General features: G+C 34.4%; 2 protein-coding genes across 3 annotated transcripts in view; one reads left to right on the top strand and one right to left on the bottom strand.

The window, feature by feature from the left end:
- Positions 1–18: 18 nt before the first annotated feature.
- Positions 19–14398, bottom strand: Hmt-1 (Heavy metal tolerance factor 1). The gene is made up of 17 exons (XM_053753565.1): positions 14225–14398; positions 11817–11967; positions 10699–10843; positions 10222–10421; positions 9585–9729; positions 7288–7459; positions 6595–6761; positions 5279–5516; positions 4760–4935; positions 3856–3925; positions 3116–3248; positions 2656–2863; positions 2056–2234; positions 1680–1794; positions 1363–1503; positions 827–948; positions 19–474 (listed from the first exon to the last, which is right to left on the bottom strand). Exons 2-17 carry the CDS (start codon positions 11960–11962, stop codon positions 315–317), a joined length of 2517 nt encoding a protein of 838 aa, XP_053609540.1. The 5' UTR covers positions 11963–11967; positions 14225–14398; the 3' UTR covers positions 19–314.
- Positions 14399–15317: 919 nt separating this feature from the next.
- The window catches only part of LOC128675032 (G protein-coupled receptor kinase 1), a 28109-nt gene continuing 24659 nt past the window's right edge, over positions 15318–18767 (top strand). Inside the window, exons 1-2 of one of the 2 annotated variants that reach the window (XM_053754104.2) lie at positions 15318–15821; positions 17991–18067. In XM_053754104.2, the coding sequence (XP_053610079.1) occupies positions 15709–15821; positions 17991–18067 (190 nt within the window). In that variant the 5' untranslated portion in view covers positions 15318–15708. The remainder of the gene's footprint in view (positions 15822–17990; positions 18068–18767) is intronic. The other variant, XM_053754105.2, reaches the window with a different exon arrangement.

Here is an 18767-nt window from a genome sequence, read left to right as displayed (position 1 = left end):
TAATGAAAGAGTTGATAAAAAAAAAAACAGTTTAATAACACTGAAATCGCACATAGAATTTCTCATTAAAATATATTAATACTACTACGTACAGTATAGTTACATTATCACAATGTCAACTCTTGTACATACACTCGTACACTGAGACTGGTGGAGAGAAGTATACACCATTGTACTTATTGCAAAGTTGACTTATAAATAGATTCAGTCACTTCCGAAATTAAATTGACAAATTCATTATATTTGATCGACCGACCAACTTTGATGCTAAAAATATCACATCCAGATTTTTCATAAATATTTTAGCTAGTATTTTACAAATGGCCATGGCCGTGGCCGAAACCGCCGCCATTTGGTTGTGGCGGCGGTTGTGTGTTGTTGTTGCCTTCGCCGATGTTGTTACCGTTTCGGCTCTCGAGTTGTTGCTGCCACATCGACGCGTAGAACCCACCTTGCGCCAGCAAAGTGTCATGGCTGTGAGGAGAAATTAATCTGTTTTAACAAAGATATAGCTGTCGCTTCGCTCTCGTGGGATACACTATTTTATCTATTAGGATATATAATTTTTCGTAACCAAAAGAGACGCCTTCCTCGTGAATATGGCTATCACACACACAAATATACTTTTTTAATCTTAGTTCCAAAGATTAGATTATGTCAAAATAACTTAGGTATGCCGCACTCGTCGTGAAAAGTTTTCAATAAGACTGAAACAGTCTTTTCCGTCGACAATCACACGTAATGACAAGTTTTCGTTTTTAATGACAAGGCCGTCTGGCCCGCTCATTAAAGAGGGCTATCTACCTGTCAGTTTAATACAACATACCTTCCCCTCTCGATGATTTCTCCCTCCTTGAGCACTAAGATCTCATCTGCGTGGATTATCGTAGATAACCTGTGCGCAATGATCAGAGTCGTTCTGTTAGCGCAAACGCGCGCTAGCGCTGCCTGAAAAATTAAAAAAAAAAACCTTAGAAAAAGTCGCAGCAATAGATTATAATGATAGCAAAAAAAACTTAAAGTTAATAATAATATCATTGGGTGTAAATATAAAAACAAAAATAACAAAAATATTCGACAGTTCGGACTATCGCAATCATTATTTGCTTCTCACCACCATATCTATATTTCAGGCATACAAAACAAATCGGGCCTTCCTAACCCCGAGGGGTATGGAAGGCCGGGCACAAAGGCCACCGAGAAAACATACACATGTGATTTATTGACCACAAATCTGTATGATCTGTATGATGTATCTGATTATAAAACCACAAACCTGTATGTTCCTCTCCTTGAAGGCCTTAGTTTCTCTTCATCATAAGTTTATTCAAACAATCATATATGGATGATAAAATCACAAACCTGTATGTTTCTCTCGGTGTTAGTGTCAAGCGCAGACGTCGCTTCGTCCAACAAAACGATCGCGGGGTCCTTTAGGATTGTTCTGGCTATCGCTATTCTCTGTTTCTCACCACCGCTGAGACGTAACCCTCTTTCACCCACCTGGAGAAAAATATTTAAAATTAATTTCAGTACAATTTCATACAACTAATGAATGAGAAATGAGAAACATGGAATATCTATTTTTATTTACTTTTGAAATATCTTAGTATGTTTCTCACAATATGAATTTTTTTTAGTGTTTCTCATTCTAAAGATTATTTACTTTTTGAACTGACCTGCGTGTCATACGCGTCAGGGAACGTGAGTATTCTGTCATGAATATCAGCGTTTTTGGCCGCTGAGATCACGTCAGCATCGGTCGATGTCAGACGGCCATATTGAATATTGTATCTGAAAAAAAATATATAAATTTAAATTTATTTTTCATAATAGCCATCTAGCGGCTGCAGTCATATCTTTTTATCGCGTTTTCTCATATCTCGTTCTTGAGCGTTTTCTCGATTTCTTCCTCTGCCAAGACTAGGCGGAAGCGGCATAGCCAGACATTTGTATCATACGTGACTTGCTAGTTTACGCAGTGAGGCAGGCGGTCGATGTACAATCGACCGCAATTAACAAAGATTACGCTCAGATTTTATCGAGAATACAAACCTGACAGTATTGTTGAAGAGCACAGTGTCCTGGGGCACTACCCCGATGTTGGCCCGCAGCGACGACTGCGTCACCGTGCGCACGTCTTGTCCGTCCACTAGTACGGCCCCTTCGTTTACGTCGTAAAATCTGAACAGTAGACGCATCACTGTCGATTTCCCCGCGCCGCTGGGGCCCACCTGAAAGTTATTAGAATATATAAATACGATGGTCTGTTAAGGCATACCCGAAGACCTGGGGTAAATGTTAGCTAAGTTTTAATCAACTCCCAATGAGACGTAAGTTTGTATATAGCATACATACGCATATATAGTAGTAACTTTAAACTGTCAACAATTGCAGTGTCCTCACAACGTTTTCCTTCATTTTCCAGATGGCGAGAGACCTTTACCTAGCAGGACCTTTACCTATAGATTAACTAGTAAAAAATGGACTTGGGCCCTGTTTCATCATGTTCATATGTAACATATCGAATAGATAGCGTTAAAGATTCAATTCAATCACATCAGGCAGTTTTATCTAGCAGTTAGATTACCTGTCAGATTACAATATAATATTTAATTGGATGGTGAAACAGATCCTTAAACAAAAGATACTGACCAAGGCGACAGTGGTGCCGGGCGCGACCTTGAAGCTGACGTTGTTGAGGATGAGCTTCTCGGGCCCGTAGCCGAAGCACACGTGCTTGAACTCGAGTCCGCCGCGCCGCAGCAGCAGCGCCGGCGCGCCCGCCGCGTCCTTCACGTCGTTGTCCACCTTCATCAGGTCGAACATGTTCTCCATGTCCACGAAGTTCTTTTGGATTGCCCTTCGTATTTATAACTATAACTTAGATTCACAGGTGAACTGAAACGGTGCCCTAGATGTACTGATGTACAAATGACTGTAGGCGAACATACAGATGAAGTAGGCTTGTTTCAAAACTCCCCTTAAAAAAGGAGATAATTAGATATTTTGTACAATATAACCGTCAGAGGATTTATCACAAAATCACTAAACCAGAAATAATCTAAAAATAATTTGTGGAACATGATGTACCTTATTTATACAAAGTACTCACCTATAATATGTACCAAACCAGTTGAGAGGGACATACAGCTGCACAATGTAAGAGGCGAAGAGTACGTAGTCACCGACCGTAAGCTGATACTTGGTGACCATGGAAATGCAGAGCAGCGACCCGGCGAGTAAACCTGAGACGTTAAAAATATAAGTAAAATTCAAATTATAAATATACTATTTTATTTACAAACTTTTATTTAGTTTCACCACAGTGATATTTGTAATCAATTTTACCTACTTCCGCTTGCCCTACAGAGTTGAAATTTTCCACGTGGTTTTCCATGACAATGCATTATTATAAATATGAGCCTTGACCAAATGGTGCACCCAGGATCGGCTCCCAAGGAAGGAACTCGTCAACGGTTTACTGCACGGACATAAATTTTTGTCACGCGCTGAATGTAACAAAATCTCTATAACGTTATTTTAGTAAAAGAGAGAGGTTGTAGAAAAAGTTTAAAATGTTGTAAACAAAAAACAACAAATATAATAAATCTGTCTGTTAGGTTTTCATAGCCTAACTGCTGAATTGATTTTGATGAAATCTAGTACATGCATATATTTAAAGACAGAGTTCATATACAGGCTGCTTCATTCTACCCCCAGAGTCTAGAAATGGAGGGTGAGAGGTTGTATGACAAACACACCCGATACATCGTGTCGCGCGCAATAGCATGTTTTACCTAAATATCGATACCTGATATATTGAAGTAATGTCAACAGTTATTACCTACTTACCACTGCAAATTATGATGTTCTGTAATGTATTGAGCATATTCAATGTGATGAGAGACTTGAATTCCTCTTTCTGTAAACAAAAATTAACAAATTTAATTTTTATACAATTTGCCATATACCAAAGAACAAATTAAACGAACAAAAATAACACGAAATATACGGTGTCGATATATTTTATCTCGTTTCAAGAGTTGCGTTCCGATATCAAATTCTTACCATTTTGGGCAAACAATACGCACTTTTTTGTTACTTAAAATTAAAATTTATATTATTATCCTGCTGTTACATGACTATAGTACATACAAAACACAATACAATAAAATATTTAAATTAAAATAAATGCAATATTATGCAAACTAAAAATTTGTCGGTCATAACTTCTAAACACAAAGTTCGGAACATAAAAATCGTACCACGAAAGAGTTTCCGTGGCAAAATTAGGAACTATCAATAACAGATAGATCACATCGTTGTTTTCAGCGAGAGTAGCGCCACGTCTGTGGGACTTCTATCGTGGAAACCTATCTGAAATAGTAACTTTTTTTGAAGTGCCAATTTTGACAGCTAAGCGATCCAGTTTACGTTCTCAATGCACATCATAGTACGGAATTGTATGCAAAATGAAATCGAATTGGCGTATTGTTTAGGTTAGTGACCTAAACAATACGCCAATTCGATTAATAATGGATCGTTATATCATTTTGATGGTACGAATTAGCGATGCAGATCAGTTTAGGTTCTGAACTGAATCGCATTAAGAGATGATGGTAACCCCCAGATCAACACATATGCTTGCTATACATAACTAAGCGATTATAATATTATAAATCCTTTCGCATTTATAATATTAGCACCATAGGATTGGTAAGGATTTTATTACCCTGATGAAATAACAAAAACAAACCTGGTAATTAACAATGGCGCCTCTATAAGAGACAACTTCGTAACTCTCCGCTCCGTAATACTTGACGGTCTCGTAGTTGAGAAGGGAATCTACGGAACGCGCCTTCTGTTCGTTGTCGGCCAAGTTCATACGTCTTTGATATTTCGTCCGCCATTCCGTCACCGCGATTGTCGCAACTGAAATTGTTGATTTAATTTCAATACGCTTGCACGTAATAATAGATCTTATTTCCCATAATCCCGTACATTAAACGCCTGTACACATCTATCACTTTATATATACAATACATAAAAGCGTGAACATTCCAAAGTATTTTGTTTAAGACAATATAAACATGTTTCTATTGAAACTTTGGAACTTTAACGAAATTTTCACCCATTTAAAAGTATACTACTAGCGGAAAAGTAACAAAAAGTCACAAAAAAATAAAGATAAATAAATAGCCTACTTTTTCATAAAAATTTGGTTGTGAATTCAACTATACGATTAGTAAGTAATAATTATAATGAAATAACTTACTTATATATAAAACCATAGTAGAGAAGACAATCAGCCCGAACCAGACGTTGAACTGCGTAACAAAATACACGACAGCCACAATAATATCCACTATGGTCGGCGTGATGGAGAACAGAATGTACGACAATAAATTGTCTATGGAATCTGTGCCGCGGTCCATGACTCGCAGCACTTCTCCTGTTTTGCGCGAGAGGTGCCATCTTAGGGGTAACGTGTGGAGATGCTTGAAGAGTTCCAACTGAAATACATCATTTTATTCGATGAAAACTTATCCATAATTCCATGCTGATAAATTATTATAAAGAGAAAATATTCTAATTTTTGTTTGTGATGAGTAAACACAAACTACTGGTTTTTGATGAAATTTGGAACAGAGACGAAGCATTCAGGAGTAACATGCACAACTTTTTTATGTTTATACCCGAGCTACTGGAAATATTATGTAATCTGTGCCCAAGCGAGGCCAAAACGGGCCGCTAGTGTACATAACATAGTTATATCGATCAAACCGACAAATTTCGTGGATATAGTCTACCTTGGCCAAAATGAAAGTCTATCAATAGGCTTCGGACACAAATTGGCCGAAGCAAAAAAGGTTGTCTAGGTGGGGCTATAACTAACACCGGTTTAGCATAGGCTTTTTAGCAGAAATTCAAGGTATAAGGAAATTCAAGGTCCACCATTATATATGTATATGCCTTCTTGTATCACGTATAATAAAGATGCAAAAAAATGCAATCTAATAAATGTATTATGTAGTATTTCATAGCTTAGGTTTAGGTTTAAAGACATTTATTCTCATTAAGACATATTTTTACATCACTTACATGAGAACATAATACAAAACATACATATAATATTCGTTGTCACAATAATAAACAAATAAAAAGTAGAAACGGACAAGTTCAGTAAATATTAACGACGTGCTTGGCTAATTGTTTCTTAAATACATCGAACGAGTTAATATTTTTAATGTCAGAGGGTATCTTGTTAAAAAGGCGCGCACCCTAATTTGTTATTGTCGACTGCCCGTAGTATTTAGTCCGCACCTTCGGCACAAAGATAAAGCTTGCGCGAGTGCAGGTGCGCCCAACTTGTTTTCGCTTAGTAAAGTTTAGGATGCGGACTTTGTTGTTCATTATTTTACGAATGAGAATACAAGTATTATAGATATATAATTGTTTAATAGTCATTAGTTTGGTTTATAGTTTAGTAGTTTATAGTTAGCTTAGTTAAATATGACGTGAAAAAGTGTGACGGTGTAATTTCTGATTATATGATTTGATTGAAATAAATCCTTATACAAAATCACAAACCTGCAACTCCCTGGTGGTGTACTGCTGCACCTTGATCCACAGGAAGGAGCGCAGGTTGTTCAGGAAGCCCATGCCGCCGGTGCCGCCGCCCTGCAGGAACTTGAACACCACGTACACCACCACGAGGTCCCAGCGGAACGACACGGGCGGTATTGACAGACTGTCCACTGCGGATAGTTGTCTATTTTAAATTGTGGCATAACAATATAGTTACATATTATGAAGTACGTCCGGGCTTCGGGTGAAACCATAATAAAAAAGTAACCTACCTATTTTACTCCTGTCGTCTGTGTCTGTGCCAAATTTCATCAAAATAGGTCTAGTAGTTTTTGAGTTTGTTAATTAGAAACAAAAATACAAACATTTTCTCTATATAATATTAGTATGGATAAATAACGCCTTGTCGTGTCTGTCTGTACAAACCCAAAAACAACCGCTCGCATTTTTGTTCGTTTTGTAGGTTTAAAGTTTATTATATAATCTACCAGCGACCAGCCCCAGCTTCGTACGGATGTAAGTAAATGTTTTGCCTGTTATTCATAAAAAAGATAAAGCATACTTTAAGCTAAATTAGGTTTTGTCAATGTGGCACTTTTGGCCACAAAATTTGGCCTTGACAGAACGAAACAAAGAATACTTTAGCTTAAAGTAAGTCTTATTTTTTTATGAATAAATGCTTTGACTTTGACATACCAATAAGCTTATTATAAATAGGCACATATAGGTTGACGACGCGGCCGGCGACAAGCAATAGAACGCATATGAGCACGTAGATCTGCAGGCAGACGCTCTTCCGTGGCCACAGGAATGGGAGTAGCGTGCGCAGCTTGCTGAATACATTTCTGAATGTCGACCTGTTTTCATCCTGCCACAAAAAAAAAGGTAATTAAAACAAAACACCACGCCACTTTTGCAGGATAATTTCTAAATGACAGATCAGGTTAATCGCTACAGAATGAAGAAGCAGAACAAAAAGACCATATTGCCATTTCTCTGTCCAATCCAAAATGTCGATACGCGGGGCTGAGGCAGACGAGTGGGGAAGCGGTCTCGCCTCTATCTAATCTGATCACATTTCGTTGTAGCGATGCACAAGTAGATACACCTACCCTAGGGTCCTATTCTATATTGGTCCATGTACAGAATAATCAACGGGTTTGCGATGAAAACTAGGCCGCCCCAGAACGAGTTAATCACATCAGTTTTATTAATATAAACATAATAAATAAAAATTTAATCACAAGCCGGACACAAAATGGCGATGTATAGGGCAGGTCTTTTCCCATCAGTGGACTATGCGGATAATTAAAAAATATATATTATAAATCAATTCCATCATGGATGAGGACGAATGCTAATTTCTCAAAGATGAAGAGAAGAGAAGAAAGGACGTTTTTACGCCTTAAATTCTCTCGTTATAAACGAAATTTTGTATATATGTTGACAGACATTATTACCTACACAATTTGACTGCAATATCATATTAGGTATCACAAATGCGTATGCCAACAGCTTATTACAGATTAAACATATAATATTAACATATTATAACAACCGATATTAGTTTCCTTATGGACGAGCAGCTCAAATATTGATGAGTTGAAATTGAAATATTCCATGCACCTAAAATCCACAGATTTTGAGCTATAGCTGTGGAATATGAGAAATTAGCGACCCGTCTCGGCTTCGCTCGGGCAAAACCATATTAAATTATACACCTAACCCTTCCTCAAGAATCGCACTATCTGTTGGTGAAACCCGTACAAAAATAATAGTTCGGTTCCGTCCGGTAATAGTTTTTGAGATTATCGCGTTCATACACACAAGACGCGAGAAGTCCTTCTCGCGTCTCTTTATTACTTCTTATGGCAAAGTCTGTCTACTGTTAGGTTTTTAAAGTTGGGCAAGGTATATAAATCAAAGTACAAAATATGCATAGCCTATCCCAACTAGTATTATAATGCGAAAGTAAGTTTGTTTGTTACCTCTTTACGCTTTATCTATGTATGTAGTTTAAAGTACGGAGAACATAGAGTACCTTTAATCCCGGAAAATTAACTGTTCCTGTGACAAATTTGCGCGGGAAAAGCCGCGGACAAAAGCTTGTGTATTATAAACTCTCATTATATGGTTAAAACATGTCTCACAGGTGGCGTGTAACTGTAGAGAGCATACTCCATTGGAAAAAAAACATTTTCTCATATGCAATAGATTATTTTTGTACAATCACCTGTTTTTTTAGCTTTATCTCTGTATCTACAAAATGATTTTGAAAAGGGCATGGCATCTTAACCTAAATTACATAAATTTAAGTATATACAATAAATAGATTACAAAGTCATAATGAATATGAAAACGACAAACGGATTGACGTCAAAAAACTTGTCAATTGTCAAAAGATAATAAAGGAATAAAAAAGATGAATGAGACTTTGAAACTTTTTCATAAGAAACTATGTATTCCACTGATATAAGAATATTACATGTAATTTTCTTTATCTGAGATATACATCCATGGAATTAGTAGGTACTCCGTTGTACGAAGTACTTATTAAATCCATGTATACATCTTATCTGTGATGTGCTCCCATTTTAGGAAACTTTTGGCACCGTATAAAAAATATTGTAAAATGACAATTTCTTCTTTTATATAAAATCCATCTATTTATCCCATTAATCTTATGACTATCTTAAAGATTATTTTGTAGTAGATATTATGAGTTAAGTAAGAACGGATAAACAGTTTTCATATATAGAAGCAGAGCCTATGGCAGCAATAAAGACATAGAAAACTATAGACAGGGGGTTACCATAGCCATGAAATAGTCTATTTTTCTATTTCATGCTAAGCCAACACACGACGAGGCAAGAGACAAGCGCTTCCGTTTTCGCGTTTCTCTTTCTCGTATGAGCGAAACAGAAGAAGTCGATGACAATAATTTTCTCAAAAACAAGTAGCATTACACATTACATTCATTTGAAAACACTCACCCTTGGCTGTATTCCTCTACTGTCATCATTCCTGATGTTTTGGTACACCAGCAGCACACCAGGCGCCTTCAGTCCCAGGATGAACATTATCATACAGGATACATAGCGGCCGACGAACAGAGCCATTTCTAGCCGATCTTGGAGACTGAAACATAAATATTCGAAATTCAACCAAAAAACACACACACAAACACACTTTGTATTTGTCCAGAGAATTCCATTTTATTTGAATTGGATTCGGAAAAGATAACTATTCATAACTAAAAAAGTAAAATGTATGTCGTACTAATTTAAAAAAAAAATGCGATAGTCTATCACTATACCAAATTTCATCAAAATTTCTCTAGTATCTTTTGAGTCTTCTATTCGGAACATTTTTTCTCTTTATAATATTGGTATAGACTCTATACTAATATGATAGTCCAGATTCAAAGCCTCTCCTATTGCAAGGCGTATAAATAAAGTACGTATAAATAAATATATAAGGAAAAATCGAACAGATATTGCGCCCCAACGCAAATTTGAGACTTGTTCTTCTTCTTTTCTAGTTTGTTCTTACTAACACTGGTATCAAACTTGTGTTATGAGGTACCAACTCAAATAAATCGCTACAAAAGTTTATTATACTTGTACTTACTTTTTTAAGCCCCACCACCAACCGTCTTTGTTAAGATTCAGGAACGATAGATTTTCTGATACAAAAATCATAGCCCAGAAAATGAGTAAGACGAAGCCATGGCCTCTCGGAGGAACAGAGGGTAGTAAGAATCGCCTCTCTAATATCGCTAGGTAGGCCGATACTGGAAACACCAGTAAGGTAACTATTAGTGCTACTATCTGAAAAAAAATATTACAAAATTACAATCCACTGTACAAATTAAAAAGTATATTTTTTTATTTCAACATTAAAAAGCAAAAAAAAGATAGAAAATATTTATACCTAAGCTTGATATTTCTAAACGGAATAATCATTCAGATCCCCACACTTTTAAAATATGAGGAAATGCTTTAATATAGATAATGACTAATTGGATTATTTATTTGTTGTCATCATGTTTCATGAGCTATGTACACAATAGCGCTTTGACTGACTAAAAATACCAATTTAACTTACCATATAACCATAGATATGTCCTCCTTTGAATACAAATGCCTGGAGAATAAACCGTACCACTGCCAAAATGGGTACAAAAAGCGTAAAAAATAGTTGAACCCCAAATAAGCATGATGGCCTTACATCAGTTACTTCAGTGGCATATCTGAAAATCATACAAGTCCAATGAAAATTATATAATTTTCAATACGATCAAAAACGTCGCCTGGTAGCAAATTGGCGGGGTTTCTTCCTATAGCTTCGGTTTTTTCAATAAAGTACCTAACGAATTAAAGAGAATGTGCTGTTGTACAGTACAGAAGCTTAGCAGAATCTTCTATTTATTTGATAATAGTGGGACCATAATCCAATCTAGTGTAAGTCAGTGAGATATTTATTGATGTAACTATTATTACTATAAACTACTATAATTGATAGTGCTTTACAACTGAAACTTATGAGTATCAAATCGAGACATCACACCCATCACTATCTTGGGTTCCTACGTGACTGAGAATTAGACACATAATTGATGTTATATAAAAGCTGATTGATAAGAAACCGATATGAGTACTACTGGTGGTGTGAGTATTATTATCAATTTTAAACTTGTTCCACGACTACATACAAAATATTAAATAAAAATAGCCAAGACAAAATGATGTGGTAAGGTATGACATGGTAAGATTAAACATGAGATCACATCTAGTTTAACCTAAAAAAAATCAATCTTTGTGATTTGTCCTAATATATTTATTTATGTTTAATAAGTTATTAAAAAAATAATAATTAAATTGAACACAAGAAAACAATATATATTTTTTAAATAACATAATCACTAAAAACTGCAGAAAGGCTTTTTTATTTTGTGAGTTAAATATTTTATATATAGATAGATTAATTCAGGATGAGATGAAAACTTTTATATATATATGAATTTTAAATGCGAAAGTTTGTGGGGATGTGTATATAGATGTACGTTTGTTATTCTTTCACACAAAACCAACTGGACTGATTGCTATGAAATTGGTACTATTTATCCCGAAATACCCACGAGAGCGAAGCCCCGTGGCGCAGGTATACATATACATTTACTATGCATATATATCTTAAAATGTATGATAGAATCTATGTGTTACCTTTTATACATCACAATTTGTATAGTACCAAAGCCGAGAAGAAAACCACCAATTAAAATGGCGGAAATAGTTTCCATGAAACATTGTGATATGCCATGGTCCACCCACACTTCCCAAAGGGTCACATTTGGAGGACAATACTCCATGGTCACTGAAAGTGTTAACACAATTTGTATATTGTAAGTCACATATATTATATCTTATTCCTATGGTTGAAAACTAGTTGAATATCTACACACAAATCAAATATCCTAATCCAAACTAATATTATAAATGCGAAAGTAGTAGTCTGTTTGTTACCTCTTCAGGTTCTATCTAGTCAACATATCTTTTTGAAATATTGTGTACATGTAGATTGAAGTATACAGAAGGACATATAGGATACTTTTCATCCCGGAAAGAAAATGTTCCCGTGGATAATTCACGCGGGCGAAACTGCGGGCAACATCTAGTAGGTCTAAGAAAATCAAGAAACAATACATATAAACAATTGTTACAGAGAACCCGTGAAGACCTTTGAAATTTCTGGACAACTTTTTATCTTTTTCTTACCTACTTTATTAATTAGAGTAGTTTTCTAATTTTAATTATTAATATATTTTACAATTCAATGACAAAAAAATATTCTAAATTATACTATTTTCATTAACTCTCACTTCATTATCTCAATTCTCAACTCTACCTTATTTAAGAGATAAAAATAAATAATTGTTGCTTCCCATAAAAAAATTCAAACAGTCAAGAATAGGCTAGTAATGTTGTTATTTTTGTTTATTGCTTTGGTTGTGTATGTTTATATATTAATATAGATATAGATAGTTCTAGTCTTAAGATACTATACATGCTTGATGTAACTCATCCATGCAGTTCACCACAAACCTCAGTGGTTTTAGAAGTGCAGTTTATTGTCACATGCGAAAAGTCACACATTTTTGGACTTGCCCAAATGATGTAGAAGTAATGTCACAATTCGCCAAAATGTTCACAAAGAAAATTAAATTTATTCAACACCTACATTAAATATTATGTTTATGGTGCTTATGGCTTCTTAATAAAAGTTATTACAAAATTTAGTTTTCTTATGATGATCAAGTTTGGTTTTGTACCCATTAAAAAAACTTTTTTCCTCTGAAATCAAGTTTATGCAAGCACATAAATTTAATTTGCAACTGAATTGTAATAATAAATAGATCACAAAATATTAATAAGGGAATATGCAGCCTAACCAAGAAACTTTTAGTAGATACAATGTGTCCATAGTGATAACCTTGTTTTTCCATCAATAAATTGCACAATATTATGCATAGAACATGAGTAATCTATATTTTAATAGATGTAAAATTTCCCAGGTTAAAAGCCCTTGCTTGACCACTTCAAGTGTTCTTCTTCTAGTTATTTTATAAGAACAAGATCAAGAACAAGAACTCTTCAAATCAATTAACATCCTCACTGTTGTATCTCAGTATATCTTTGATGTGCTTATTTTTGTCAAATCAAATTTACATTTATATAAAAAATTAAACGAAGTAAATAGTGTAAACACTAAAATAAGCACAAACTTTGTATGAACAGATTCAGGCTTTAAAAGGTGTGGCGTAAAGTCAAAGTGTAAAATTATTCAATAAACACATTGCAGAGGCTATTAATCTGCCAATGAAAAATTTTAAAAATTATGTTAAGAAAAATTTAATGTATAAAGCATATTACACAATTAACGCCTATTTGACTGATAAAAATGCATGGATCAACAACTTTGCCACTCCACACATGATCTCCTAATTTTTATTTTACTGTTTTTTATTATTTTATTCATAATTTTTATTTTTGTTATAATATTAATATATTGTGACATTTAAATTTTATTTGTAGAACATGTACCTGTTTCTCATATATTTTCATGTACTTAAGTTAATCTGGCATGATAGGGACCAACACTGTTCAAATGAGTTTCTTTCGGCATTTCTTCTCAGCAGTGGTCATTCCGAAATGCCAGTGAAGGTAAGTAAAAAGTGCCTGTGAAGGTCTAATTTCTGAATAAATAATTTGAATTTGAATATATACTTCTTATCAACTGCCTTATTATATATATATATATATATATATATATATATATATATATATATATATATATATATATATATATATATATATATATATATTATATATATATATATATATGTATATTTTATATATATATATATATATATATTTATATATATATATATATATATTTTAATAATTAAAATAGTAAGTAGGTACATATTTATTTGCATAAATAGTTATACTGTGTAGAACATAATGGGCACGCAAAAAGAATACTATTTGTGTTCTAGAACGCAAACATTTGTAGTAACAACTTCAACTGAGTGGTGCAAAATAAATAATATTACCATTTATGAATAACTTACCATGCGGTGTGTAATAACAGGTTACACTTAGGTCTTATTGCGTAAAGCTAATATTCTAGTTAGTGTAACAGGCGGTTGCCTTTATCAAAATGCTATAATCATTAACAAAATCTAATTACACAAGCCGATAATCACAAACTAAAACTCATGACGTGAGATGTCATTACCTACTGTCGCCCAATGACCCATGCTGTCGCCAGGGCCGTCATGGGGCCGTCAAACGTGGACGACGTTGACATTAGTAATTGTCTATGAATGGATGAAATTATTGTCTGGATTGGACTCGTGAAAGCCACGCCGCGCGTAAAAAAGGGATCCACGTACGAGCAAAGACCAACATCTAGGTATATGATTGAAAAATTCTATATAACATATTTGGAACTAAAACAGCAAAAAGGACTTTGCCACATCTGTGTATCTGTTCGAGATAAACTCAAAAACGAATTCACGGATTTTCATACGGTTTTCACCAATAGATAGTGTGAGTCGTGAGGAAGGTTTAAGTGTATAATTTATTATACTTTACCCAAACGGAGCCGGGACGGGCCGCGGGGCGCAGTCACAATATAATCTAATTTTGATCCGTTAGGTAAAAACTTTAAATTTTTTCATTCCATTCAGATTACAGTCATTTGTTTCTTTTTCGTTCTGACTCGGAGAAACTGCTCAACTACAATGATAAGAAGAGCATTTAGGTTTCCGAATTCTGATTCAGTGCGGCGGCCGTGTTAAAACGGCAGGTTTGACGAGCCACTAGACAACAATACAACACAGTTGTAGCTTGCCGATCGATCGTGATATTATTTGAGTAAAACAACTTTGGAAACAGTGACGAAACCATCGACTTTATTGTCGAACAATCGATCGAAAATAAATTCAAAAATAAATAAAATCCATAGATATATACATAAAACATAACAAAATTGATGTCAAAACGAAGCGATACAAACTCTTTGAGAATAGTAGGCCCATTGAATGAATGTTGGATTTCGATACCTACTGTTTTCATTCAACAGAATATCGTCTTCTGATTGGCAGAATGATTGTCAATGTATCCGACCGAATGTGAAGTAAATGTCAATGTGTGCACCATTTTTTTATTAGTGTGCAAGCGTACAGTCACTAAAGTGGTGAACTGACGGGCGGTGTAAAACGTTTTTCATATTTCATTTGCGTTTTTTGTAATATACACTTGAATCCCTTGTATTATCGGCCGCCATAAATACGCGCGTTATAATTAATTTTACACATTTTAGACAATGTAAGCGATTAACGTTACTTCCGTAGTATACTGCTAGGTGCTAGAATGTAAATGATCAGCATGTGTCACCAGTTATCAACAAATTTATAGTGAAACAGTGAAGAGTCGTCATGTGAGGAAAGTTATGACTATTAGTTGGAATACAACTTAATTCGGTTGGTGTTTGTGTTGTGGACAAGTGTTATTTATTATTTCTAGTGGAAGTGATAAATTCTGTCGCAAAATGGCGGACCTCGAGGCTGTGCTGGCAGATGTCAGCTACTTGATGGCTATGGAGAAGTCCAAATGCACTCCAGCGGCGAGAGCTAGTAAAAAAATTATTTTACCAGATCCAAGGTAAATTGCTAAGACATAAAATGTTTACTCTAAAGTTGTTCGGCGCCAATACAAAACAAGCAAGAGCTTCTTGTTTACTAATTTAGATTCGTAATATATTTACTAGGGAATTGATTTAATTTAGAATTTTCAACGATATACGTCTTTATAAGGCTCATTTAAATATTAAAAGTATATTTAAGTATTTGTTTTATAATACATACTTCAGTATCTATAGAGTGACAGGACAACATCAGCTGATGATGATGTATGTATAAAACTAATCTTAATATATTAATTACTATTTGATTTTGTTATCAATGGTTTCTATAAACCAGAAAAACAATTTCATGTTTAGGTCATTCACTTCTGTGGAGGTCAATGTCCTTGTATGTCATGAATTAAGTAGAGGTTATTCATCAATTAGACAGATAATGTAAACAAGAGGTGATTTTAATGTTTAAACATTATAATCAAGTTTATCATTTTTCAACCAAACTTGGAGTTAAGTTTTTTGATTACTATTTGTGATAGAAATGCCCATCTAATTAGAGAAACAAAATGAGAGACAGGGAATCATGGAAGAACATCTCTGAAGAGTGTACATAAGTTAGTAAGAATGTATAGGTATCAGGATGTTGCCTGTTTTTTTTAGGAAGAATAGGATTTTGAAACAGTATGAGTTAAAAAATGTAGGATTCTTTAATTCAGGATATGTTATAAAAATGTATGTTTAGTTTTACTATCTTATCCTTTTAAAGAAAAGGAGAATACTTATTGCCATTTCTCTAACAAAAGTTGTGGGATAATGTATGGGGGGCTGATACATTCTGCTAGGGTAAATGGTTCCACCATGGCTCCGCCCTTTTTCATCAAACTAATATAAATATACCTGCTCTCCACCATATTATTGACTAGATGTTGCCTGGGCTTTGCTCCCATGGTAATTTTAAAATAAAATGTAGGCTATAGCAATCTTAGATAATGTACCTTGCTAATGGTGAAAGAATTTTTAAATTTACTCTGTAGTTTTTTAAAATCGATTCTGAGCGTTTTCTGCCTCATAATTAGATAGAATATTGGAGCATGTAATAAATTAACTTTGTGGAGGATATTTATTTAGATAAAGAGAAATTTACACTTTTTATTAAGTCATTGGTATTAAATTCGGCTGTTATGCAATATAATCATTATATTCAACTGTGTTATCATTTTTTCAAACCCAAAAATAGTATCTTTATTGATACCACATTTATAGAATACTAACTGTACCTTGCGACTTCGCTCCTATGGGAGTTTTGGTTACCCTATGTGTTATTCCAGATTTATATTCTACTTCTGTACCAAATTTCATAACAATCAGTCAGATTTTGTGTGAAAGACACATATATACTTTACATTATATATTATAGTAGGTTAACATTTCCATTTATATTGATACCAAGATATTGTCTGGTACTGTGGCATCTTACTTTCTTGCTTGATGTAAAAAGTAATGAAGAGTTCTATTTTTTTTTGTAGTAAAGTTGTGGGAGCTGTCATAAACACAGCTGAATCGCCGACAATGCAAAGAGCAACATTAGGATGATATAGTGTATATATAAAATACTAGCGTACCATTTTATTCTGCATTATAAGTTCTTGGTCTAGAAACTTATTTGCAAACACATGAACTTTTAAAAAGTTGCATATTTTAATTATGTCGTATAAATAAAATATGCAAGCCTGACGCGTCTGTCTTTATGAATGGGATTTATACCTACTCAAATACTACCTAACCTAATAGTGTTATTCCAGAAGAAGATTTAGTTGTATAATTTACTATGGTTTTACACGAACGAATCCGGGGTACCTATAATATAATTTTACAGCTAGTATCTATAATATAATTTTCGATACATACTGGGCTTTTTTTCAATTCACGTCTCTACGCTCAGAGATAAGTTATAATAAAGAAGAACATGATTGTCGTCAAATAAAGTTTAATATCTTGACTCCACAAACAAGCCGTAGACGGGCTTACAGACGTCATAAAAAAGTCAAAGATTGGTCGTTCTCGTCCACATAAAAAATCTCCTAGTGTTCGTCACAAAGTAAACAAAACGATAAAACAACATTTTAACTTGGCAATTTTACCCTTTTGTTATTTTATTGTTGTATTACAAAATATTTCTTTTTTTTTTGTTGCAGTGTACGGAGTGTTATGCATAAGTATATGGAGAAGAAGAATGAAGTAAATTTTGACAAAATATTCAATCAAGTCTTAGGTAAGTGACTATTTGTATATACCTACCTACATAGAGAGCGCACTCTGATGGTGCTCCAATGATGGAAACTGTCGCATGGTGTGAACACCGGTACTCCGTCCTAACATTTATTAGCTCTATGGAAAATGGTGTCACATCCGCTTTATTCTGAAACTATTAGGACTAATGGAACCACTATGGAACTGACAAAAATTATCAGAAAAAGTAAAAAATAAACAACCTCTCATGTATCACATGTAAATACTCTTGGACATAGGTACATCACATTCATTTTAAGTATCTGATTAAACCCCTACAACTCCTAACTCGCCTCAACAATACGATTTTAATGTAATGTTTGTTCAGTCATTGTGCAGCAGAGTGATAAATTGAAGAGAAGGATGCTTCCTTCTTACTACAAATTGGTTCATCAAATCTGCTGATTTGATGAACCAATTTGTAATGTAACATTATTGTATAATTTAACAAATCTACATTAAGTGGCAAGTTTTTTTTTCATCTCGCAGTCGGGCCCCTACACCTTCATCTATACATTACCTAGATGGATAATCCGTCTCTGGACGAGAGGAGTACAGTGTTGTGTAAACACAGAGGGCCCTTTGAGTCGCTTTCATCTCGAACGATTGCGTCTGGCCTTTACAACTCGTTCCGTGATTGAAGTAGCGCCTCTACCGCTTACACTCCGTGATGGCAATTAGAT

This window comes from Plodia interpunctella, chromosome 13 (assembly GCF_027563975.2).
Source record: "Plodia interpunctella isolate USDA-ARS_2022_Savannah chromosome 13, ilPloInte3.2, whole genome shotgun sequence".
Taxonomy (NCBI): Eukaryota; Metazoa; Arthropoda; class Insecta; order Lepidoptera; family Pyralidae; genus Plodia; species Plodia interpunctella.
This window is presented reverse-complemented; position numbering and strand designations above follow the sequence as displayed.